This window comes from Carassius auratus, chromosome 19 (assembly GCF_003368295.1).
Source record: "Carassius auratus strain Wakin chromosome 19, ASM336829v1, whole genome shotgun sequence".
Classification (NCBI taxonomy): domain Eukaryota; kingdom Metazoa; phylum Chordata; class Actinopteri; order Cypriniformes; family Cyprinidae; genus Carassius; species Carassius auratus.
Genome location: NC_039261.1, coordinates 5,199,677 through 5,226,607, shown reverse-complemented (window position 1 = coordinate 5,226,607; position 26,931 = coordinate 5,199,677). Strand labels below are relative to the sequence as shown.

At 38.2% G+C, this 26,931-nt stretch overlaps 1 protein-coding gene across 3 annotated transcripts in view; it reads right to left on the bottom strand.

Annotated features, from left to right (window-relative positions):
* Window positions 1-2,883: 2,883 nt before the first annotated feature.
* Window positions 2,884-26,931, bottom strand: part of septin7a (septin 7a) — a 45,930-nt gene continuing 21,882 nt past the window's right edge. For 2 of the 3 annotated variants that reach the window (XM_026288484.1, XM_026288486.1), the window contains exons 5-15: window positions 18,254-18,354; window positions 17,981-18,115; window positions 16,068-16,185; window positions 12,936-13,028; window positions 12,364-12,460; window positions 8,812-8,863; window positions 8,529-8,654; window positions 8,051-8,071; window positions 5,114-5,249; window positions 4,873-5,018; window positions 2,884-3,775 (exon numbers count right to left, since the gene is read on the bottom strand). In XM_026288484.1, coding sequence (XP_026144269.1) covers window positions 3,739-3,775; window positions 4,873-5,018; window positions 5,114-5,249; window positions 8,051-8,071; window positions 8,529-8,654; window positions 8,812-8,863; window positions 12,364-12,460; window positions 12,936-13,028; window positions 16,068-16,185; window positions 17,981-18,115; window positions 18,254-18,354 — 1,062 coding nt within the window. In that variant the 3' untranslated portion in view covers window positions 2,884-3,738. The remainder of the gene's footprint in view (window positions 3,776-4,872; window positions 5,019-5,113; window positions 5,250-8,050; window positions 8,072-8,528; window positions 8,655-8,811; window positions 8,864-12,363; window positions 12,461-12,935; window positions 13,029-16,067; window positions 16,186-17,980; window positions 18,116-18,253; window positions 18,355-26,931) is intronic. The other variant, XM_026288487.1, reaches the window with a different exon arrangement.

The following is a 26,931-nucleotide window of genomic DNA, read 5'->3' as shown; positions in this document are numbered from 1 at the left end:
CAGCCAACACAGACACAGGCCTAATCACAGATTAAGCTCAGCTTTATGGAGTGCATTACCACATGCTCTGTGTGCAAAAGGCAAACAGGGGTCAGCAGATGATATTGTTTGCATCGGTGTAGCTGATTAAAATGCAGTTTACGGTGGGTCATTCTCAGGACATGGTGACATTAGTCTCCAAGACTGAATCCAGTGCTACTTACATTTCATTCAAGGTGTGCATTTCACCAGTTCATTCAAACCCTTTGGTCTTTGGCTACAGAAACACATATTTATCTTACTGTCTGTTTTCATTCTGGCCACTTGATTTTCTACATGTTTGTTGAAACACACACACACACACAAACAAGTAAACACAGCATACAAAACAAAGCACCCAAACTAACAAAAAGCTCAAACGAAAACTCAGAACCAAACAAATATTATAAAAACAAACAAAAACTTCAAAACAAAAAGCACACAATAAAACAAAAGACAAAAAATTATATCAACAAAAACTTACAAAACACCTAAACAAAAAAAGCATACAACAAAAATAAAACAAAAGCACACAATAAAACAAACACTACAAAACACCTAAACAAAACAGAAAGCACACAATAATTAAATAAAATAAAAAAATAAAAAAACACCACAACAAACCACAGGCACACAACAAAACAAATCATATAAACCACAAAACCAGACCAGCAATATTCCCAAATTAGACCCTGACTGGACCCAGCCCTACATTATGATGTAACATTATATGATGTAACTATAGCTGGTTCTTGTTTTGCATGGTCTTTTAAAAGGGTCTTTCTCTCTATTTAATGTGTCAGTATCCAATCATGAACCTTCACACACTGACTTTCCACAGAAATCTTTCGCACATGTCTTCAGAGAGCACCTATTCCAGCCTAGGTGATGTTAAATGAGAGTCCGCGCTGACTGGCCAGGACCACGTCTATCTTGATGATCAGGGACAATGCTGGGCCAGTCACAGGATCCAGAGAAGTCACATCATCTGCTGATTACACTCAGGTCAAAGTCTCCGTTTGTTTGAGAGTTACACTCAAATGGGGACAGAGGTTACGTGATAGGACCACCAAACACACACAAATGACATGCACTGGTGCAGCTCATCTCACAGCACTGAGATCCCATGACTGAAAATACACCATTTCTGGATGAAAGAACTAGTATACATTCCATTTCAATACAAAAATGTATGAAACTTGAATGTAAAAAAAAAAGGTGCATTTTACATTTCACAGAGCTGAACTTGTATTGGACCTGAAACACTGGTGTCACTCTGGACTCTGAACTTTGCTTAACTAAGCAAATTAATACAGCTGTCAAGAACAGTTCATCCGCTTCGGTTCATCTTGAGACTGAAAGCATATTTCACTTTTAATGACCTGGAGAAAGTCATTCATGCTTTGATTACCTCCCGCCTTGTCTTCTGTAATTCATTATATTCGGGTTTTCCTCGGTCATCCACTGCTCACTTACAGATAGTACACCACTGCTTCAGATCACATTACACCAGTTTTAGCCTCTCTCCATTGACTTCCTGTTTATGTTACAATTCAATAATAAAATGTTGTTGTTTGTTTGTAAAGCTCTTAACGGTCAAGCCCACGCTTAAAAACTTTGGGACCGACGTCCACTGGATATCCACCTTGCACCTTCTATTACAACCTTTAAAATGAAGTTGACATCATATCTTTATTCCCAGATTCCCAGAATTGGATTTGATCTATCTTCCATTAGTTTACTGTATCATCCGTTTAGTTTATTTAATGTTTATCTTTGACTTTGTACAGCTTTGCTGGGATAAATGCGCTATTTAAATAAACTCTACATACTTACATTTCTTTAAGTATCTCTAGGCCAAAATCAATTATTCAGAAATAGAAAACTGTGAAATGCCAACAACTTGGAAAGCATTGCAAAGCCAAATCTAGTTTTCTAGACTGGTTGTTGCTGAAAACATGACAAACAAAACACAAACAACTCTGAAGATTGTTTTTAGATTGCTTTGTTTTCATTCATCATCAAATAAACATAGAAAACAAATATACTATAAGGGAAAATTTGTGTATATATATATAGATTGATGGTTCTGAAAATAAAAAATATATTAAAATGGACCTAATATATTTAAATATATTTGTATAAAAGTTTTAGATTGTGAAAACAAGGAAACACTTCATTGGGGAATTTGTAAAAAATTAAATAAAATTTGATTGTGGTTGTTGAAAACTTCAAAAATTTAGTTTTATTTTTCAGCATTTTTCTTTGCAGTGTTTTTTTTTTTCATGTGTTTCAGCAATCACCAACAAGAATACAAAACAAAAACTCTTTTATAAACATATGTTTAGATTGATACCGCCGTTGCCAAAAGACAAAAACTAACAAACTTTTGTTTTTTATATTTTTGTATAAAAATAAGTTCAAGATTTACTGAAAACAAAAACACGTAATTTTTTTAATAGTGGTTGCTGAAAATGAAACCGAACACAAAACAAAACCTAACAAACTCTGAATGTAGTTTGTATATACAAATATTTTAAATTGAGAGTTGGTTTAGGACATTTCTCCAAAAGTCTAATATTTACCTTCATTGGAAGAGGCAGCTCAGCTATATTTGGGGCAGTATTTGCTGCCCCCTTCCTGTTAAACCTGGTCCTGAACGAGAGTGTCATGTCCTGGCTTTAGAAAGCTTCATTCACTGTAGTCAACTCCCACAATCCCTCCGAATGAAACGCAACACACATACAATAAACATCAATAGCCCATTATTGTATTCACCCTGTAACAACTACACACAGCTGTCAACACAACTTTTCCCATTAATGACAAGCAGCAAAAAAAAAAAAACAACTCCAACTATTCAAATGGCATCATCACAACTTTATTTTGTGACTATAAAAATTAAAAAGCAAAACAGAGAATCAAAATGATAAAAAAAGTTGCAGAAGTACATGAGCGTGAGCTAAGTGTGGCCAGCTCTGACGGGAACTCGTGCTTATAGAGAGAGAAACACACATCGACTGGCCAAGAGCGCCAGCTCACTGTTCCTGAATCAGCAGGACACAAATCATGTGTGTCAGGAGTCCTCTACTGCACAACGGCCATCCCTGGACAAACCAGGTGACATTCAGAGAGGATGTGTAGATGCACAAGCATTTAAAACAGTGGACTGGGACTTCATCTGAGAAACAAACGCAGGAAATAATAGCAATTGAAAAACACAGCTCACGAATGGCTAAGGTCCATGGCTAAATAATTTAAATTACACAAATGTTGGAAGAGCTTAACAATTGGGGAAGGGGAAAAGAAGAAGCTGGTTGTTTAAAGGCCAGAGATGCCTGAGGTACGGTTCAGCCTTTATTGAGAGGAGGAGGAAGTGACCTCGCATCTAAAAACACTAGACAAACACACGGTGCAGGAGGGGAATCTGCCCTTTATAAATTCATAATCCTAACAATATTGCATATCTCTGAGAAGTTTGAATGCTTTGTTTGTGTTCGATCAGGCGCTCTCAGTTTCTGTGAGGTCTGGTGAATGAACCGATGCTTTAGATGTGGGAAAATACAAGGATAAGTGTTTCCAGGTCACAAAACAAAAAAACGAATGAGCTAAAACTAAACACACAGGGCTTTATATAAATGTATGGTTTTGGTGGACAGACTGACTGAGGGTCCCGGCTGGCTTCATTGATAACTAGGATGTGTTGATGGTCCGAGTGGCTTAAAAGATCTTCTTCTTTTTGTTCTTTTCCAAAGTCCTTCAGGATTGAAAATAAGAAAAATGTGTATTAGAGGAAATAAACACTGACAGGCACACTTTATTACATACTGAAATATGAGTGTAAATGATTATACAATCTTTTAAATTACATTACTGGTCAAATGTTTTAAATAAAATTATATTTAAAAAACACATTATTATAGTCTATATTATAGTGTTTTTTTTATATTATGAAACCGTTCAGTTTAAAATAAATGTTTTCTATTTGAATATATTAGAAAATGTAATTTATTGTTGTATTTTCAGCATCATTTCTGTCTTCAGTGTCACATGATCCTTCAGAAATCAGTCTGATACGATGATCTGATGCTGAAGAAACATTTATAATTATTATCAATGTTGAAAACAGCTACGCTGCTTTTATTTTTTGGTGGAATTAAAATTTCTTCAAATTATTTATAATTATTTATCCATTTATGTTTTGTGGAAACTGTCAAAAGCTACTTCTCAAAATAATAATAATACTTTCATTCAGCAAAGACACATTAAAGTGACTGAAAGTGACAGTAAAGACATTTATAATGTTACAAAAGATTTCTATTTCAGATAAATGCTGCTCATAAACTTCATGTGACACTGAAGACTGGAGTAATGCTGCTGAAAATACAGCTTTTATCACAGGAATAAATTACATTTTAAAATAACAATTTTACAATAAAAAATTATTATATACACATTTATTCTAAACTTTGCTAATAAGCAGTAGTAGTTAATTTAGTAATCAACAAAAAACTTGTAAAAAAATATACAAGAAATCACCAATTATATAAGATTTTTTCAATTAGCATGCAAAAAAAAATGAGGTAAAATCTTACTAAACAAGTCCCTGAGTGAGTGTACGGTTTTCTACTTGCATTAAACCCAGGATAGTTCAATAAAATATGATTAATGGAATAGGGGGGTCTTGAAAACGATGCTTAAAGTTGGCTCTTTTAGGACTAAATAAAACATACTACCTCCACTAAGCTTGATGCAATGCATTTAAGATTTCCTGATTTCTAAAGGATGCATCTGCAGCTCTAGCTAGGTTTATGAGCGGAGCTGTGCTGTGTGTTTGTGAATGTGTGTGTGTACCTGGACGCGTCCAGCTTCTGCTGCTCCAGCACGCGCTGCTGCGCCTCCCAGCTGACCTTCTCCTCCTCTAACTGACGTCTCTTCTCCTCCAACTCCTTGTGCTGGGCCTCCAGGTTCTTCCTCATCTGTTCATGACGCCGCTGCAGCTGAACAGACCAAACCACAGCAGCACAGTGAACTCAGACTCAACAACACAACCGTCAATTCAGAAGAGAACACGGCGGGAAATCTCTGGTGCTACCTCTGCCTCAGAGTCTTTGAGTTTCTGGATCTTCTCCTTGACCTTCATCTCAAACACCTGCTCCATCTCCATCTCCATCTTCTTCATCTTGGTCACATGTTCTCTCCTCTCCTCCTCCATCTGTGCCAGCGGGCTCCTGCTCACATCCACACACACATTCATTAGACGCTTTACACAAAGAGGCTGACCGAGCTTTAGAGACGAACAGACCCGTGATGCAGGAGCAGTAGGGAAGAGAGGAGCCTGCTGGGAAGACTCGAGGACCCAGTGCACTGAGGCGGAGTTAGTAAGCTGTACTGCAGCGGTGTTAGTGTGCAGCCGCAAGATCAACACCACTCACATATAGCACAGAGACAACGTGACAATTACTGCTAATTAAAGGGTTAGTTCACCCAGAAATGAAAATTATGTCATTAATAACTTACCCTCATGTCGTTCCAAACCCGTAAGACCTCCTTTTATCTTCAGAACACAGTTTAAGATATTTTAGATTTAGTCCGAGAGCTCTCAGTCCCTCCATTGAAGCTGTGTGTACGGTCTACTGTCCATGTCCAGAAAGGTAAGAAAAACATCATCAAAGTAGTCCATGTGACATCAGAGGGTATTTGTTGAAGCATCGAAAATACATTTTGGTCCAAAAATAGCAAAAACTAAGACTTTATTCAGCATATTGTCATATCCAGTTCGCGAACGAATCATTCGATGTAACCGGATCTTTTTTAACCAGTTCACCAAATCGAACTGAATCGTTTTAAACGGTTTGCGTCTCTAATATGCATTAATCCACAAATGACTTAAGCTGTTCACTTTTTTAATGTGGCTGACACTCCCTCTGGAGTTCAAACAAACCAATATCCCGGAGTAATGCATGCACTCAAACAGTACACTGACTGAACTACTGTGAAGATGAACACCGAGCCGAGCCAGATAACGAACAAAACATTGACTCGTTCATGAGTCAAGAACCAGTTGCATCGGTTTTCGGATCACCAGTAGTTCTTTCGGACAATTCGATTCAATAAACGGGTTGAAGAAAACGGTTTCAGCAGTTCTTTTGCGCTCGACGTAATGGCGTCATTTGCGATGATTGCCCTTGATTCAAGCCTTCGGTTTACCCGCGCTCATAACACTAGCACAGAATCAGTTCAGAATCAATCACCAAATGAATCAGTTCAGTTCAGATGCTCTGTGTGTCATTTTGCTTCACGCTGAATCACACATGCGCAGTATCATCAGCTCCTCGGTTCTCGAATCGGACACGTCTGACAGAAACGGTTCTTGACTCATGAACGAGTCAATGTTTTGTTCGTTATCTGGCTCGGCTCTGTGTTCATCTTCACAGCAGTTCAGTCAGTGTACTGTTTGAGTAAATGAATTACTCCGGGATATTGTTTTGTTTGAACTCAGAGGGAGTGTCAGCCACATTAAAAAAGTTAACAGCTTAAGTTATTTGTGGATTAATGCGTATTAGAGATGCGAACCGTTTAAAACGATTCAGTTCGATTTGGTGAACTGGTTCAAAAAGATCCGGTTACATCGAATGATTCGTTCGCAAACCGGATATGACAAACTGCTTTGTTTTGAACTCAATCTCACACAGACACGGAAGAGAAGACAATGCTGAATAAAGTCGTAGTTTTTGCTATTTTTGGACCAAAATGTATTTTCGATGCTTCAACAAATTCTAACTGACCCTCCGATGTCACATGGACTACTTCCATGATGTTCTTCTTACCTTTCTGGACATGGACAGTATACCGTACACACAGTTTCAATGGAGGGACTGAGAGCTCTCGGACTAAATCTAAAATATCTTAAACTGTGTTCTGAAGATAAACAGAAGTCTTACTGGTTTGGAAGAGCATAAGGGTGAGTTATTAATAACATCATTTTCATTTTTGGTTGAACTAACCCTTTAAGGAGTCAAGAGTATAAACAGATCATCTGGAGCTGGGTTATAGAGGACTGAAAGCCTGTACATACCAAGTCTAATGAGAATACACAGTCTGGAGCAAACGTTTAGGGAGCAGTGTAGAGCAAAAAATGATGCACACTGAGTTTGAAGCACATTACCATTAGTCTCTGGGGAAAAAAAAGGTGATGCACATGGATGAAAGGAAATTTAATGTTTGTGCATGCTTTAATGCAAAAAGAAAGTTAAACCATAAACAAATAATAAATAAAAAACAAAAGCCAGATTAAACAAAATAAAAATAAGCAAAAATCTAAACAAAAATGTCCTACTCAAATGAAATCAAGTAGAAAACAAACCAGATTTTTTTTTTTTTTTTAGGATTCAACATTCAGGTTTCAAAAACAATAAAACAAAAACAAAACACAAACCAAACAAAAATGACAGGGGGCCTGTTTCATAAAACAAGTTTACCAAATAAGCCAGGCTTATTTCAGTTAGTCTGACTTATTTTGAATCAATAAGCCAGACTTTCTGAAATAAACCGGGCTTATTTGGTAAACAGGCCTCTTCAAAAACAAAAGAAACTAAAAATCAAAAACAGAACAAAAAAACTCAAATCTCCTGCTCTCCACAAAACAAGAAAACAAACCCAACTCAAAAAAACTTATTTCAAAACCTTGGTATGTACAAGCCTTGTCTCCTGTCAGGCAGCGTCTGAAATAGTTTACAACGAACACGTCCTCAGTTGCCTTACTTTTTTAAGAAACAACTTCTTAAGATTCGTCCAGCTTACAGAAAACTGGCTTTAAACTGACTAACTCAAGGAGGACACCTAAGGTAATGTGCAACAGGACAGCAGTTTGGGAATGATCCCACACAAAGCTGGATCTGAAGTTACACACGATGAGGACACCGAGCAGGACGGCCGACTCCGAGCGTGAACGGACGAGGAGAAAGAGGGGAAAACAGAGAGCAGAGGAGAGACAGGACGAGACAAATGTGAACTTGATCACGACACTTACATGCCTTCAGATGAGTCAGGTCTAAAATAAAAAACACACACACACTTAGCATGCTCACACGGCATCATGTGTTAGAAATCATCATGGTTAGCAGCTGAATCATGTAGTTTTGGCCGCTCTTATGCATTGGTTAAGACTCTTCAGACGGAGCCGTACACGTGTGATGGTGAAGTGAATGGCTGTTAGCCAGCGTCTGGACTGTATTTGAGGGTTAGTGCCAGGTGTGTGCTGAGGATGAACCGCTGTGGCTGTTAGGAAGCCTGGATGTATCACTGCGCTGACTTTAGCATTATTAGCATGTGTCAGTCTGGCTCTGGGATCCAGGTTTAGCCGTCTTTACACAACGATCTTTTATCGGCATATTATAACCACAGATATCTGCTTCACGTACAGTAAACTGGCATCAGGTCATGTTTGTGTACGCTTGAAGCAAGGCTTAAAATAGGCTGTGGAGCTTTTATAAGTGAAAAACACTCACTTTGTGAGTTGGCCTTTGGTCTTGTTGTTGTCTGCGCTGTTGTAAGTGACAGCGGCCAGTTTCCTGCTGCGATAGTTCTCGTAATGAACGTTGTTGGTCACGTCCTTCAGGTCCTGCATGTGAGTTCTGTGATTGAGGAGAACAGATAACTGACAGATTCAGACCACTGCATGTCCATCGCAGACATTTAAAATGCTATTTTACCAATGCTATTCATCATGAAAGAGCCACAGATGCACGGCTCAGCACAGGTATAAGTGCTGGTGTAAACACAGTTATGTACCTGATGAGCATGTTTCGAAGGATTGTGAAGTCACAGTGCTCCCCATTCTCCACTGAAAACAACAACAAAACCAATGCATTAAAAGTGAATCAAGAAACAGCAACAACATTACACTGTAATATCTACCTCTTCCCAGCCTGCAGTTAAAGATGACTACAGTTAAAACAAAGATACTTTGGGGGAAGGTGTGTGGCTGAATGCAATTTGCATGCTATTAATATATATATATATATATAAAATCACATTTAATTTTATGATATCAGACAGTGGGTTTTGTCATACTATGTACCAGTTCTCCATTGTTAGCACAGTACACTTCTTGCAAAGTGGCTATTCTCACAGAAGCAAGCTAATTGGTATTAATATGGGCTTCATAATTACATACAGATATCCAATCGGGATTATAGTCAGATAATCTGGAGCTGAATTATGGAGGACTGAAAGCCTATAAACAAGTATAATGCAAAGATATGGATCAAATGTTTGAAGAAAAAAAAAATTCAAACTCAAGTTACTGCAAAACTTGGCAAAAAAGTTGCATAGTTGTTGACATTTTTTAATAAAATCAATTGAAATCAGTAAACACCGAAACACACGGAAAAAAAGAAAAACAGGTCAAGTTTTACAAAACAACAATAAACTAACTGTTGAAGCACACACACACACACACACACACACACATAGAGAACCAAACCGAGTCAAAGACTATAGAATACCCAAGACATGTCACACACAGTTTTGAATGGCCGCTCAATCTCAGGAAGCTCCGCCTTCTGAATGAAAGAGCCAATCACTAATCGGTAAAGTCAGCGCATCACGCGGCTGCTGTTAGAAACGTCCGGTTTCTTCAGAAACAGTCAGAGACGTGCTCTTAGGACTGCGCATGTGCACTGGCTCATCTAGCCTTTTATAACGCTATCTGAACAAAGGGAACTACATTTATGACACAGTTGTCAGATTTCTTTGGTGATTTCAAATATGAAATTTAATCATAAGCTTAGTGAACAGTTTTAGAGAATTTGATGTTTCACCTTTCAAAATGACAGGAGCTGCACTTGGATGCCCGGGAGGCGTATCAAAGATGGCCAGCAAGTGATATGACTTCCCTTAAAGGTGCTGTAGGGAACTTTTGTAAAAAAATATTTTTTACATATTTATTAAACCTGTCATTATGTCCTGACAGTAGAATATGAGACAGATAATCTGTGAAAAAAATCAAGCTCCTCTGGCTGCTCCCAGTGCTCCTATTGCCATTTGCAGAAACTCCATCGCTCCAGGTAAAAAATAACCAATCAGAGCTGCGGTCCGTAACTTTGTTTGTTTTCAAAATGTAGAAACATTTATATAATAAGCGAGTACACCATGAATCCATTTTCCAAACCGTGTTTTTAGCTTGTCCTGAATCACTAGGGTGCACATATAATAAGTGTTTATATTCAGACTATTTTAGATTGCTTCTGGGGTACCGCGGCGGAGTAACCCAGTACCTTTGTGATTCTTCATAGACATAAACAGAGAGAAGTAGTTCCGGCTACGATGTTCTTCCGCAAGACGCAAGCAGTTCTGTTTATTAACCGCTAGAGCGTCAAAAGTTCCCTACTGCAGCTTTAAAGGGGCTTTGACTAAGCTAAACTAAACACAAATAACCTACTAAAAAAAAAAAAAATGTAACTGCACCAGAAAAAAAAAAGCATTAAAAAAAACACACACACAACCCAAAATAAACTAAACAAGAAATGTAAACAAAAATAACCTAATGTTACTTGTTGAAAACAAAATCAACTGTGCAAAAAACAAATCAAACTAAGCTAAACATAAATAACCTGGAAAAAAAAGAAAACTAAGCCAAGTAAACAAAAAAGAAAGCAAAACAAAAAAACGACTTTTTGAAACCAAAAAACGAAGCAAACCAAGCAAGATGCTTTAATAACTAGAGTTTGCACACCACAGGAACAAGCTTGTATTCTCATTCCTCTGCTGCTGTAATGTATAAAGTGACCAGCAGGTGTCACCTGACCCGGTCCTGACGCATGCATCTCTCTCTCCTTCACAAGCACATGCCATCTGTACGCTCACATGCTGCCGAAAGCATCTCAGGCATTCAAACCTACCCTACAGATAACCACCGGATCAAACCCACAGCCCTCCTGATCACACGCCATGTTTCTGTCTAGACACAATAACCCTGCTCTCAGTGCGGCTAGTGTCTCCGGTGTTATCAGAGGTCAAAGGTCTAGAAAGAAGAGGAAGCAGGCATCAGCTGCAGCCAAACCGCTCTGGTGAGTGAGATGATGTGACTCATCAAATCAGCATCTGATCTTCTGCTTCAAAGCTTCATTCAGTGCTTTGAATATCTGATGCTGTAAGTTCACGGCGGATCATGTGACCGGCTCTACAGGAGCTCTCAATCAAACACACACACTTCCTGTTCGCACTCTAGGGTGTTGATCACATGACCCTAAACACACTTGAGGACAAGCATTTCATTATGTCTTTCATTTAGAAGATGTCACTTGTTTATTCTTTCATTTCTGTAAGAGGCCTTTATTTACTGAACCAGCTCCAGGGTTGTTATTAACTACAACTATTAAACAACACTTCTGCTAATTAAAATAAAGAAATATGACAAATAATTAGAAGGTTTTTTTAACTCAAATAGGCTGAAGCTGAAGTACTTACTAAACAAAATAAAACTAAAAAAGTAGAAGTTTTAAGTGTATTACAAAAAATTACAATGAAACAAAAACAGACTAAAAATATAAAACACAAAACAGTAAATAAATGATGCTAAAATAAAACTTGGTTGTGCCTTAGTCGAGAACTGAAAACGTTGCATTTCTTTATTTCAACTAAAAACATGGCCTTAGTTATCACTAAAAAAAGTTATTTCTGACACGAGAAAAGTGACTTTTAAATGTTTAGTTGCTAATGCATGACTTTTATTGCATTCTCACTGGTCTGTGGTGTGCTAAGCTTAACTAGCAATTAATTAAAGACATTACCAAAACAACAACAAATCAGCTGAACCCCTTCGACCTGAAATATTTAGGCTAGTTGAAGTCAATATTTTAACATATTTAAAATAAATGTTTGTTTTTAATTTATTTAATTGTTTTTCATTTTAAAATCATTTGCTTCAATATTACATTGTATTATTTATTAGCTTTTCATCAAATCAAAAACTCCCTATAGCTCCCCCACAAAGCCCAGTTTGGGAACACTGAATTAAGTTCGAATTAAAATTATGATAAATCAAATTATAAAGCTATACAGATCAATAATGTGAAAAAATAAGCCTCCTAGATGTACATACAATGCCATTATGTACTGTGTCACTGGTCAAACACACCATTCAAACAGCACAATAAGAAGTGCATTATGGTCCGGGAAGCCAACAACAGCCTTAGCAAACATCACTAATGAAGCTAAACGACTACATTTAGATCAGTCTGACTCAGATCTGCTGTGAACCAGAGTACATCAACAGCCTCGGGATACGTCCTACCCTACAAACACACACACACACACACACACACACCTTTCACCCCTTACCTTCTGCCACGCCCCAGGGGTACTGCCTGCCCCGTACACGCTTCCCACTGACCTCGATGATGGTGTTACTGCCCACCACAGCCAGCGGCAGACGGTCCTGAGAGACACAAATCACACAGACGTGTTCAGAGAGAGAGTGCTGTGTGTGTGTGTGGGGTAATGATGATCACGCGCTCTTTCAGTGAGCGTGACTCTGACCCATTTCCCTGGAGGGCCTAATTAAAGAGACTATTTTTGAGTAATCAATGCACTCTGAGTAGGGTTATCATCATGAACTAAAAATAAAACTATTACAAAACATTTTCATTATTTGAAAGGAAATACCTAAAACGACAAGATTATTAAAACTTTCAACTGAAATGAAAACAGAAATATAAAAATAAAATGAATTCAAAGCATTGACAAGAACGTTAACAATACAGTAATGATCCTAAAATAGCACTGACTCTTTCCTAAAGGAATCGGTCCACGAGTGAGCATCTCTACTGAGTGGTACCAATCGATTAAAAAATCTTGAAAATATTCCGGTACAAAAAAATAAATCATTCATTAACTTTGGTAAGCAAACAAACCTTAATCTTCTTGACTAGTTTGCTCTCCTCCTCGTCATCAGTCTCCGGGAACTCATAGATTTTGATCTTATGTTCCTGGATCTCTCTCATTATCTGGGAAAAGAGAAAATCAAAAACACAGAGGTAAAAATAAAGCATTAAATTGGTCTTAAAAATAGATTTCCATTCAATCATGCTCTGCTGTCTCCCAGCAGGCTCTGTGGGCTCTCAGAGCGTCACTGGTTTGTGATTGCATTGACTCTCTAACCATGTGTGGACCGATTTATCTCTAGTGTTATGAGGAGTTCATACTGCAGCCGCCGCTCGCAACACCCCAACACTGAGACACACACACACACACACACACACACACACACACACACACTGCTTCAGCTGGTTTGCAGATGTTGCGACTGTCCCACATGCATCATTTGAAACACTGGGAATGCTTTAATGACGCTGAGATGCAACATAACTCCTGCGACTCTATGAATGACTGTTCAACAGTGAGGGCAGTTAATATCAAACTGAATGGAGGCTGAATGTTTTTTCATGCACATAAAACAGCAGCAAGTTTACCTTGGGGATTATATAATGGAAAACACCATTTTATTAGCTTTATGAAATAAAGCAATTTACAATGTACAAAAGGGCCCTGTTCCAAAACCTAGTGAGCTGCCAAACTAGACAGCATTTTAAGGCATTATAGTATCATTTAAACCAGCACTGCATCCCAAATCAGAAAACCAAAACTTTTTTTATTTAGTACAAACAATTATAAATAAACTAATTATGAAAATGAATTGTATTTATTTAAAATTAGTTATTTTAACCGATAATGCACACACACACACGCGCGCACACACACGCACTTATAAATAAATAAATGCTAGTCAAACTGAATATTGTTGTAAGATAATGTAAAATGTTTGCTGTAATGTCTCACTTGAATACTTAGATGCTGCTATTAAACCTTTTGGCAGAAACCTGGAGGAATATCCCTGTGTTTCTGTTTGCAATTGGCCGTATTTTTATAATTTGCTCTGTTACATTTGGAAAATAACTTATTGTAGTAGTTTTAAATGTCTGGAATGATGTAAATGTAAATTATTTAGCAACCTGCGCCTCATACTTTAAGAAAACTGTTCTGGGACAGCTGTAAGTACACATTTCTTAAATTCCATCCAATTTGCTGTAAAATACTGAACAATAATGTGACTCTGACTGCATTTAGATTAAACTACACTAACAACCTGTTTAGGATTCACTCACATGGCAAGAACATTAAACTCCTTTCACAGCCAAATTATGACTAAGGGTTAAAGTGAATTGTGTTTTTTGGCCGAGATACCTTGTTATAGGTGGACTTCAGGGGGAAAATGCCGCGTTTCCACCGTTATGCCGCGTTTCCACCGAAATTACCCGGAACATTTGTACCAGGAACTTTTTTTCCCAGGAACTTTTTTTCCCCCCAGACCTGTTGCTTTCTGTGTTTCCACCGCGGTGTAAAGTACCGGGTAGATTAGGCAAATAGACTGGTGACGTAGGTCTGCGCGCGTTTCTCAATACAAATTACCGCTGATAAAAAAAAAAAAAAAAAAAAGTACGCTGATTTTGGACGTGCATCCTCGGTAGTTGGTTCAGACTTTGTGCATTCCTCTGGGGAGTGTGATGTCCGCGACGACGCAAGTCCGGTGAATCTATAAACAGCAGCGTACTTGATAACTTCAGTCAGCTCGCCTTGGCTACTGCAATTTTCCCCTACTGTATATTTACAATAAAACGAAATATGATATCAAATACCACTGCCTCCTTTCGTTTTCATTTAAGCATAATAACAGCTGCAGAAATGTACTTAGTTCAGGGAAATGTGTATACAGCCATTACAATGAAACGAAATATTATATAAATTCGCCTTTTTTATTTTCATTTTAACATATAGATAAATTGAATACAGACCAAAGAAAACCTGTTAGATTTACCCCGCAGCTGAATTATATTTTATGTTTAACCACTAAAGAGACATCAGAGCCAGCGGCACATATCAGAAGGTCTATCCCAGGAGAGGCTGCTTCTCTGCGGATACATGAGGACTGAGCTCCCGCTGATCGAGTGGAGCTCACCGTCTACGAGATCGGCGAAACACATTTTTAAATAGGCGCTGTCTTTATAAATAAACCACAGATTTGAGTTTTAAACAACTACATTCTCGCCTGAAATACTTTTAAAATTACATTTTATGACACAATAACAGTAATATTTGAAAATGATCCAAATAAATGGTGTTTGAACTCAACCAATGCTGCGTGAACTCAGATCGCTTTGGCTGCTGCAATTTTCCCCTCAGTATATTTACAATAAAACGAAATAGGATATAAAATACCAATGCCTCCTTTCATTTTCATTTAAACATAATAACAGCTGCAGAAATGTACTTAGTTCAGGGATAAGTGTTACGTTATATACAGCCATTACAATGAAATAAATATTATATAGACTTGCCTTTTTATTTTCATTTTAACATATAGATAAATTGAATACAGACCAAAGAAAACCTGTTAGATTTACCCCGCAGCTGAATTATATTTTATGTTTAACCACTAAAGACACATCAGAGCCAGCGGCACAGAAGGTCTATCCCAGGAGAGGCTGCTTCTCGGCGGATACATGAGGACTGAGCTCCCGCTGATCGAGTGGAGCTCACCGTCTACGAGATCGGCGAAACAAATTTTTAAATAGGCGCTGTCTTTATAAATAAACAACAGATTTGAGTTTTAAACAACTACATTCTCGCCTGAAATACTTTTAAAATTACATTTCATGACACAATAACAGTAATATTTTGAAAATGTTGATCCGAATAAATGGTGGTTGAACTCAACCAATGCTGCGTGAACTCAACCAATCAGCATGTTTAGCGCCAAAGTCCCGCCCCCGAAAGTTCCGGAACTTTAAAAAAGTACCACCTCGCCAGCAGGGACTTTCTGGGGGGCATTTTTTTACCCGGAACTTTTATTTAGTTCCTGGTTCCTGCGGTGGAAACACACCAAGTACCGGACCAAGTCCCTAGTTCCTGGGTAAAGTTCCTGCGGTGGAAACGCGGCTTTAGATCTACAGGTAGAGAGTTTGGCGTTAGCATGCGATCACTCTCACCTGCTTCTTGAACTGTTGGCACTCCTCTGGAGTCAGTGTGTCTGCTTTGGCGATGAGTGGGATGATGTTCACTTTTTCATGTAACCGTTTCATGAACTCAATATCCAGTGGTTTCAGTCTGACAGACACACAGAGAGAGAGAGAGAATGTGAGGGTTTAATGTTTCAAACTAAACACTGAGCGTAGGTCCAAAAGCAGGCGCACAGGTCTCCTCTGTAGAGCAGGAGTGAAGGATCACTTTCACACTGATGTTTGACAGCTTGGCTGAACTTATAGCTCGGCTCATAGTAAAGCCACAAGTGCTGCAAGAAGAGCAATAAATAAATGGCAGGAAAATCATTTGTGATGTTCACAGCTTTAGCCAGACACACACTCAGGATTCGCGACAATGAGTGAAAAGCTTTTTTTTTGTGTCTTTACTCAATCGAGGTTATATGATACCTTTCAAATATACAGTGTACTGTGTCATTTTATAACACTGACATACTGAGGAACAGGGAGTTCAAAGGAAGGATTAATTATTTTTCATACTTCTCACATTTTGAAAAACACTTAAATATAAATGTGACATTTCCATTTTCTGAAAATGTAACTGGTGCTTCCCCATTCAAAACGTACTGTGCTGGGGCCATGCCAATGTGCTGGTGGTTTCTGAGTGGTTGCCAAGACATTGCTAGGGGGTTGCTAAAGTGTTTTGAGTGATGGTAAAGCAGTTCCTATATGGTTTCTAGAGTGTTCAGAGTAGTGTTTAAGTGCATTACTATGGTGGTTTTTAGCACATAGCTACTATATGAGGTTATGTAATGGCTCCAGTCACAAGAGTTCAGCTGCAAGTCTCGTAAAAAAAATTGTCCCTAGGTTTGGCTCAAGCCCTTCTTTCAAAATGAAACCAAACCAAAACAAACAAAAACACCAAACAATCCCAAATCAAAACACTTTCAAAAGCCAGGAAAACAAAACCACCACAAAAATCAACCAAACCAAACAAAAAAGCACCCAACAAAGTAGGGGTTCACGGACAATAATTAATGCACATCTTGTCAGTAAAGCCGTTGTTAACTTACAAGCTGCGCAAATTCATGCTGATAAAGAACGTTGCTGTTAACAACCAGTGCACCCAAACAAAACACAAACAATACAAAACACTTCCAAAATCCACCAGGCAAACCACCAAAACCAATCAATTAAGCAAACAAAAAAAAAAACACCAAACAAACTAAAACAAAACACACAAAACATAAACAACTTTCAAAAACCACCAAACAAATAGCACAAAAAAAAAACAGAAAGCCAAATTTTTTATATATATATATAACTATATATAACCAAACCAAACAATACAAAACATAAAACAGTTTAAAAAGCCAAGAAAACCAACCACCAGACAAACCAAAACATATCATCCAAACCAAATCAAAACTTCAAACCACAATCAAACCATCAAACCAAACCACCCAAACAAAAAACACCAAACATACCAAACTAAAATCAAAGCAAAACGCATTTCTCCCAACATGCCTCATTGTTTGAGTTATCAAACAGGGTTAGGGGTTTGTTCCTCAAGTATGGGCAAACTGTACTAAATATAGGCTACTTGTGTTTTCCTAACTTCTCAGTGTTCCCTGGCTTCATGGTTGTGCAGACAAAAACAGTCGGAGCATGTCTTTGAGCCACAGAAAGATTCGGCATGAGAGGACAAGAGATAAGAAAGAAAGAGGATTCCTAACCAATTCAGACACGTCAGAGAATTTAGATTTAGTTGAAGGAGTATGAGATTCAGACCTTTAAATGAGATACAACAATACAAGTCTGACGACAACACTATAATAAATCCTGATGCACTTGGCATCACTAGAGCTCACATCTATAAGCCCCTCCACAGAGGGTTTGTGTGCTTAAAAAAGAGTGCCTACCCATGACCAGAGGGGGCGATGAAGTACAGACAGCAGTGCACTCGGCTGTCGGGCATCTGGCGTCGATTGACGCGTGACTCTGCGTTGAGATAATCCTCAAACTTGCTGTCGATGTGATCGATGACGGGCTGCCAGCTACAGGACACACAACCCACACTTCAGACTCAACAACATGCACATGTAATATAAACAAACCAGCCATCCTTTATTTATTAAACACCAATATAAGGAGACTCCCAGATGACATGCAGAAAATAAAGACATCACGCTTACCAGTTACTGTTATCCACAGCATCTCCGAACCCTGGCGTGTCCACGATGGTGAGCAGCAGCTGAACTCCACCCTCTTTAATCAGCACCTTGGACTGCTCCACCTAAAAAAACAAAAAATAAAATAAAATCCCTTTTTTTCATTGTAATTCTATGTAGCGTCTACGTACTCAAAAACCAACATTATGTTCTTCTAAATGCCTTTCCTGAATACCAGTTTTAAACACATGATCTGGAAGCTAACATAATGGTCGACAAGTTTTTTACTAGGTAAAAGTTGTTCAAAAAAAACTATTAAGACGATGTAAATCATACGAAGTCTTAAACTGAGAGCAGTATCTCTGTGTCATATTGAAATATGACACAAAATAAGAAAATAGCTCTAGATCTACATGAATTAGTGTGGTGCAGATATCCAATCAACATGGAGGGCCAACACTCGTGACAAGCACATATCCTCAGATTTCCATTCAATCATGAAGTTGATCAATATGAGAGCCTGGAGGCCTCAAAACAACCATTCAGAGGTTTTCTCTTCACATTTAAGAGCAGCACAAAAGGGAAAGCAAAGATTTTCTCATTCTAATAGAAGCCAGGAGCTTCTGAAAACTTTCACTACATTAATGTGGAACAGCTGTTATTAAAGTTATTATACTTTGGCATGAAACTTGCTCTATGGACATGAATGATACCTCAAGTCACGTTGAGAAACTCTTCAATTGTTCCTCCCCTTTTCCCCTTGACTGACCACACTGGGGTCGTAACATTAAGTGGAGCTTTAGATCGACGGATCATATTTAAATATATTGTGAGGCAGTTGGCACTCACCAGATTCAGCCCACATGTGTGGAACCTCAGCTAAAACCAGCTCGAGTCCACACCTTTCCATGTGCAGCATACAGCGGCTGTGGTCAGAGACTGTGGCTTCTGGCTTTGGGTTGTTTCAGGGCTGCATTTTATGATTTCCTCCGAAACAGCCCTCAGCATTCCACAGCTCCGAGCCCAGCGCAGGACAGTCATTTCATGAAGCACACCCTCCCAAAAAACAGACTTGGCCAGCGATGTCTACCAAACAGCTGGGACTGTGGAGCTACACACATCCTGAACTGAGAGAGTGCAAGTTCAATCTGATTTGTGGGCCATTCATGATGGTTGTCCAGCAAGCTGCATGTCCCAATAAAGAAATAGTCCAAACAACAATAATTTATTCTCCTTTGATGTGCCAGACTCATTGTGGTTATCTTCAATGAAATATTCAAGACGGTATTTTGCAGATTGCTTTTTTTCTAATGCTTTTGCCAAGCTCTTTCATACTACAAAATTGCACATCCATTATCATTCATACTACAAAACTGCACAGCCATAAAGTGATCAAAATTTGGTCAATATATGTTAAATAATCGGCATATGGTTTTCTCTGTTCGGGTGAACATAAGTGTCGTAAGCGGGACTTTTATTTTAACAGCTTGCTTGCTATGTCATATTAAAGGAGTACTGTATGTACAATGTGTTGCCTGGTCTTGATTCAGACTGAACCGATTTCACAGACTTACCCAGATTACCAAGTACACTGGTTAGGGTCCTTGCTTCCTTTCTTTATTCATGTTTTAAACCAGTTGTTAATTTATTTTAAAAGCATTCTATAATAGGATTACACAATTAATAATTTGCTATCTTAAGTATACATTTTAATTTTATATTTTTCCAAATAAAATTACAATTACAATTTTTTTTTCATTGCATTAATTGGAAAAAAGAAATCAATATGGGATTAAAACATCATCATCAGGACAAGTAAATACTAAAAGGCAAGTTTATTTTTTGGGTGAATATCAACCATCTAAAAGCGCTCTCTGCACCTCAGGCATCACAAAAGAAGCCTACTAAGGGGAAAACCAGGTAACTTGAGAGCACACAGGCAAATCCTGCTACATTTCTTTCTTCTCAGTGGAAGTGTTGTTTTCAAAACCATTAGCACTAGTTGAAAGGCCGTGGGGATGTTTTGGAAACATGAGCGAGATGATGTGCAGCCACCGCAGATCTGTCATTCTGTAAATGACCAACTCCACACAAACAGGGAAAGAAAAAAGGCAGAAATGAGGCCAAGAATGCAGGAGAAATGGCTCCACCAGGAGGTGGTCGGCTGAGGAATGCAAACAGTGGGTTTGCAGGTGTGTGTCAAGGCCTGCTGCGGGGCGTGTGGAGGAGCGTCTGCTATCAACAAACCTTTAACTACTTAGTATGGTTAGGTATTAGGGATGTAGACAATGGCCATGCAGAATATGTGCTTTAGAACTACTAATAAGCAGCCAAAATGGTATTAATAGGCATGCTAATAAGCATCTAGTTAATATTGAGAATTGGTCCTTATACTATATAGGATAACCTTTAACAAGCCGAAATCTACAAGGTTAAGATGTTTTATGAATTTACTGGGGCTATTACTCCAGCAAGATAAAGCTGAATCAGATCATTGTCCTCTGAAATATGAAAATATCTGAGATCTTAAGAATTTTCCAAAGAATTGCACGTAGCAACATTCTTTATGGACTTCTTGGAATTGATTAATCTACCCCCAACATGTCTGAAAAGTTCAACAAGGCATTTTTAAACATGACACGTTGCATGTGAGTAAGTAGTGTGACGTGAAGGCCAGGCTGATTAATCAGCTGATTTCTGGCCATTTTGAGACCACCTTGCTAAGAGTTCAAAAGAGAAGAATAGTTCTAGAATCACTATTACTGTTGCTCATACTTGTGTTTATGGGACTCTAACAAACCGCTAACTAGACACATTTTCTAGTCAATTAAGTTTGTTATAAATAATTTACCCAAGAAAATGCACATATTAATTGTCTTTAAACATGTGCCTCTTCAATCTAAAACATTAAAGGTACCATGTGTAAAAATTGAGGTAAAAATATCAAAAAAATGACCTACACGCATCAAAAGAATGAGAAGAAATAAGGGCGATGATGTCATTAAAAATGTCAAGTTATAGTGCTGCAGAGATATCAACCTTAATTAGCATTAGCATTACTAGCCACGGCCCGACAGGTGTCGTAATACCAGTTTCGGCCATGGGAGGCGGTATGCGGGCAACATAACCACCAGCCAACCTGCAATGAATACACGAATAACTCACACTAGCAATTGTAAGTCGCTTTGGATTAAAGCCTCAGCTAAATGAATAAATGTAAATGTAAATGTGGTCCGAACTTGCAACATTTCTTTTGGATTGGTAAGTAAGATGCTGTTAGTATTTCGCTAGAAGTTTGTTTTATATGTTTGCGTATTTTTTTCGGGAAGTTATAACATAGAAATGTATCGAAGGCTGTTCGATAAACGTGCTAATGTTAGCGATGGCTAACCGTAGCTGCGTTTGATAATTAGCTAGCTATAACTTACCCACAGATCAGATCCGGTTTTCACCTGTTATCTACCAAAGCCAGTCTCTACCAAGTTGATGCTAAATCATTGTATCGTTTGAATTGCGTCATAAATTGACAGAATCTGATATTTTTTTATATCATAACTAACCTGCTCTGTCTAGTCTGTTGGTCTCCATGTCCTCTTTGCTTCGTGGTTTTTCTGTGCGTGAGAAAATTGATGTGTGGCGTGAAAGTGTGTGAAAAGAGTCAATTGTGTGTGAATGCTTGAGAGTTGGCAGCTCTGGTTACGTTGGTTGGCGCAAGCTTGGTCAACATCAGACAGTCGGGGGGAAGAGAACAAATTCTGAGTATGGGTCGCCATAATTGGCTGAATTTCATGTCACTTTCACTTTCACCAATGATGTTGACAGAATGCTGTCTCTCAAATTAATTTAATTCAAATAATGTGTATATACAACTCAAAATGTAATATGAACAAAATGAATGTGAACATATTCACTGGTAAAGGTGAAGGGGAGTAGCTTGAAGATGTCATGTTTCAAAATCACTTGACATCACCCAACGTTCCTCTGGAGGCAAAACGTCCTCTTAGGCTTCGGCTATGGCTCTAGGGTTGTTGTGAAGGTAGGGGTGGAGCAAAGAGACTATGCCGTTTCTCGTTTGTTACTCTAGAGTAGACCAATTCACTTTATTGAGGCATACTGCCCCCATCTGGTATGGAATGTGGAGTATGACTTGATTTTTTTGGCAGACATGACAGATGGCAGATTGGGGCTCTGTATATGAATAATACTTTAAATCACGTGGCCTGTTTCAGCGTAGTAACCATTCACAGCTTGCTAGAACTTGTACAGGCAATCACTACTCAGTTTTCTTCAGAAATTCAGCAAAATCAGTTCATTTCATTTGAGAAAATATTTGATTATTACATCACAGGATTATTGGTTTTGTTTGCAACCATGCTCTCCAGATAATACCACCGGAAACTGAAAAATCTTTCGACAACTGTTTAAAGGAAAAGATGTATTTGCACTGACATGAACACTTATTCCACTCTTTCAAGGAATCATTTTGGCACTAAAACAGGCACCTGCAGAGGTGTACCGCAGCACATTCGGGGTGAAGTTTAGGTTGGCACATAAAACACTGGAGCTTACAATGACATGTGCAAAGACAGAAAGCACTTTAAGGGTGATTTATCTCCCAACAAGACACCTTGTTCACCACCTGCCTGTAAAGCGGTCCAAACTACACACCTTGCCCTAGTTAGAAACCCATAAAGGGATCTCTAACTGTCTCCGTCTGTATGGCAGACCACATTTATTTCCATCAGACGCACCGTACTCATTTTATCACGAGTGTTTGCCCACGGAAAGCAACACAAACCACAGTAAAGTAGCCAAATGTCTGAGCAAAAGTTCTTCACTTTGCACTTGCTCTAAAATCTATTATTTTCAAACTACAACCAAATTCTACATGCAAAATTCTTAGTTTTTTACTTGCATTTTACTAACTGATGCATACTGCATTCGAAAAAAGCTGGTGAAATCTGAAGATCTGAAGAAAAGGACAGTCTGACTAGTGCACCAAGTAATATCAGTCCAGTGTTTCCAGGTTTTGTTAGCAGACATCAGACCTTGAGACACATGAGAGCTACAGGGGTTAAAACAAGTCACTGAATCTGGCAAAAGTTCATAGCCTTGAATCTTTGGCAGGTATTTAAGAGAAGTGACTGAAGATTACTGCGAATCTCCATGGGCACTGAAGTAAATATCAAAGCAGAAGCTGTGGTCCTGAATTTGGTCCAAGCCCATCATTTCCAAAAGGGTTCACTTCCCTTAGCATGATCTAATTCCTCTCAATAAAGTGTGCATGCATGACTCATTTCAACAAACGAGCTGTTTTGGTTCAAGTGCTCAGAATACTGTAAAGGCCCATTCTTTATTTTGCATGTGAATGCAAGCGGTCGACACATGCACTCAAGAAAGCTTCATGTTCGTCCAGTGTCTGCACTATTTTTCTCCAGGAGTTATAATAAAATGCCTTGCACTCTTTTAAACTGAAGTTGTGGATCTCTCATAACCCCCTCACACCACCTGATGCTGTTACTGTTGTTGTTGTTCCATCTCTTCAGTTTCATTTTCTAATGAGGGTGGGAAAAAAGAGAGGGTTTGCACTTCTGACAAATTTTAACTCGAGGGCCACACTTTTAAAGTGGAGCGTATTGTGCGGATAAACAAGCACAGCCAAGTGAAAAAATATACTAAAATGTATTTGAAATACATTTTAAAGTATGCTACAAATATATTTACATCTTCATGTGCATATTAACAAAAATACCCTTTAATTGTACTTGTACTACTGAAAAGAAAAAAATGGACCAACTAATTTTTAATGCAGTTTAATTGCACGGAAGTAGTTCTGAGATCCAACCAAAGAAATAGTGAAGTATATTTAATTGTGCGATTTATATTTAAATGTTTACAACACTGTTCTTGTTTTGTAGGTTTTGTAAGCAGGGGTGACTGGCCACTGAATTTTACGAAGCGCGCAAAGTTCATAGCATTGAATCTTTGAAAGGAATTCAAAAGATATTCAACAAAACATTTTTTTTTTTTTTTATGTTTATAACTGTGAACAGCACAAACCACAATGAATCAGTAAAGCTGCCTTTATCTTTACTTCCATATAACAGTATGCTGTGTGCCTATTTATTATATTTTTAAGCAATAGAGCAAAAGAGGACACCAAGGCTCACGTGAACATGGGCACTGAAGTAACCAAGGCAAGCTGTGGTCTTGAATTTGGTTCAAGCTAGTTCGAACAAAAGGGTGACCAAAAGTTAAGCTTCATGAAATCCAGTCTGCTCTATTCTCACTTTCCTTCCACACCCTTGAGAAAGTATCAAGCACACATTCCTGGGCTCAGCCTGTACACACAACATTTTGGTAATATGTAGAATGGGTTCTGATGACTTTGAACGTTAAAGTGTTAATATGATATGGAAGCATGCGATGACATGTAGATGCTGAGAAACCAGAAAGACAGCCGTCGATTGCTCTGCAAACAGATGAGTGAAGAAACACACGCTGCAGGCAACAAGTGGAAAACATTTGTCCGGGTACGCATGACGGAGAAACTGGTGCTGTTTTGTCTAGTCAAGCATGAGCTGCTGTTTAATGACCCTTTTCTGAAGACTTCAACTGTTTATTCACAAGACCGTGACAATGTTTGAAAAAAAAAGAAGAAAATAAATAACTACATAGGCTTGATATTCACCTTGTCATAACCTGCCCTTGCCAAAAAACCGCAAGACTAGCACAGTCAAGGTACTTCCTCGTAAGACTTCCTGCGTGTGCTTTTTTTCACCCCTGTGAGAGTCGGCCGTCTTGCAGACCTGCCCACCTTGAACATCCCCCGAGACAGAAACTCCAGAAAGCAGCTTCAAAAAAGACCCCCCAAACCTCACAAGATAACCAGGATCTGCACACTACTTTTCTAGCTGTTTAGATAAAGATTCTCCATCATTTTATATAGATTGCACATTACGGACTAAAAATTTAGAGTTAACTAATATCCACAATGTTACATGATGATATCCAAACAGAAATAGAAGAAATAAATAATCAGCAATATTACAGAATGTGCATGTGACTCAACAAACAGCTAACGAGCATGTGATCGTTTCAAACACACCTCTTCTTCATCTGTATATCACTGATGTAGCACATGACATAAGAGAATAAAACCAAACCCAAAGTGTGGGTTCAGATAAAGACAGCAAAGCTGCTAATTATAATACATAACATAATACATTTGTTTTAGTTTTTTCTTTTAAGAAATGTATACAATTCATTTCTAATTTGTCATCATTTTTGACATTCGAAATTAAGAATTCCAAAATGATCAATTGTCTCTTTCTTAAACTACTAAAAGGAACCAGAGTTGGTCAAATTGGAACCAGAACTGTACAATTTCTTCAAATCACCACGTCTGATTGTTCAGAAACGTCTGCTCAAATGTATCACTAGTAAACACAAGCACTGTGTTGTTAAACTACACTTGTTAATTGTGTTAAAAAAACAATGAATTTAGAAAAAGACATGGGTAAAAAATTTATGTCATGGCATATTTAGGCTTTATTAACTTTTTCCCAGATTTTTAGCCCTAAAATACTAAAATCAAGAGTAAAACGTCCAGTCATTTATATTAGATAAAAATTCTTGAAGATACAGATTTATATAGATTGCACTAGCTTATGAACCATCAAAGAAGCCTAGACAATAAATGCACCAAATAAATATATACATTATGTTTAACTCATTTTCATGACTTTTCGGTCTTGAAATCAAAGTTTTACCTGATATTTCCAAACAGAAATACCAAAAAATTATAATTCCGCAAACTTTCAGTGAGTTATCAATACTGTGACTGAACACATGACTCAAACAATTAGCATAAATGTGATTGTTTCTTGAGATTAAATGTCTATGCAAACACACCTTTTCATGTGTCCTCACAATTTTACATTGTGGTTATCATTGACATCTGATATTAAGAATAAGCAAATCAGTTCGAACTAGTTTGGCGTGTTACTCTTTAGGAGTAATGACACATCTCAATGTTGATGTTGGAAACACGTGTTGTGATTTTGTCCGATGATAACCTGTTGTTTTGTCATCATTACAGGCTGTTGTTTCAGGCAGCTGCTTTTAACGGTGCTGGGACAACTAATGCAGAAAGAATGATCTGAGGTAATGAGGGGGTGTGAGCACCCATCCCGTATCTTCTGTATTCCCAAACAATTACACATCAATGACATCATCCTGATAATTACGCCACACCAGTGCAGTCACTCAGCAAATGTGTACGAACCCTGAGAACAGCTTGACTGGCTTTATAACTGTCTGAAATTCTGCCACTGAGCAGGTGGAGTAGAAAAAGCAAACCGATGCTGTCTGTTGGTCTTTGTTCTCTTCCGGTGTTGATGGAAAAAAAATACAGAAGTTGCCTAGCCACAAAGCAGCAGGCGTGGACCTGATGCAAGCGGCCGAGGAGGTGAGATGGTCTGGTTAGACATCAAGCAACTAGCAGACGTACTGTTGTCAGAAATGACAGCTGGAACCAAGCAACCTCAGAGCATCATCAGCACCAGCCCCAAGTTATTAATCCACACGTGCAATGCATCGATAACTCAACAATAACACAAGTAAAGGTGGTTTAGTCATGCATTTGAGTGTAACGGAATAGAAAAATTATAAATAAACAAACAAAAAAAAGAGCATTTAAA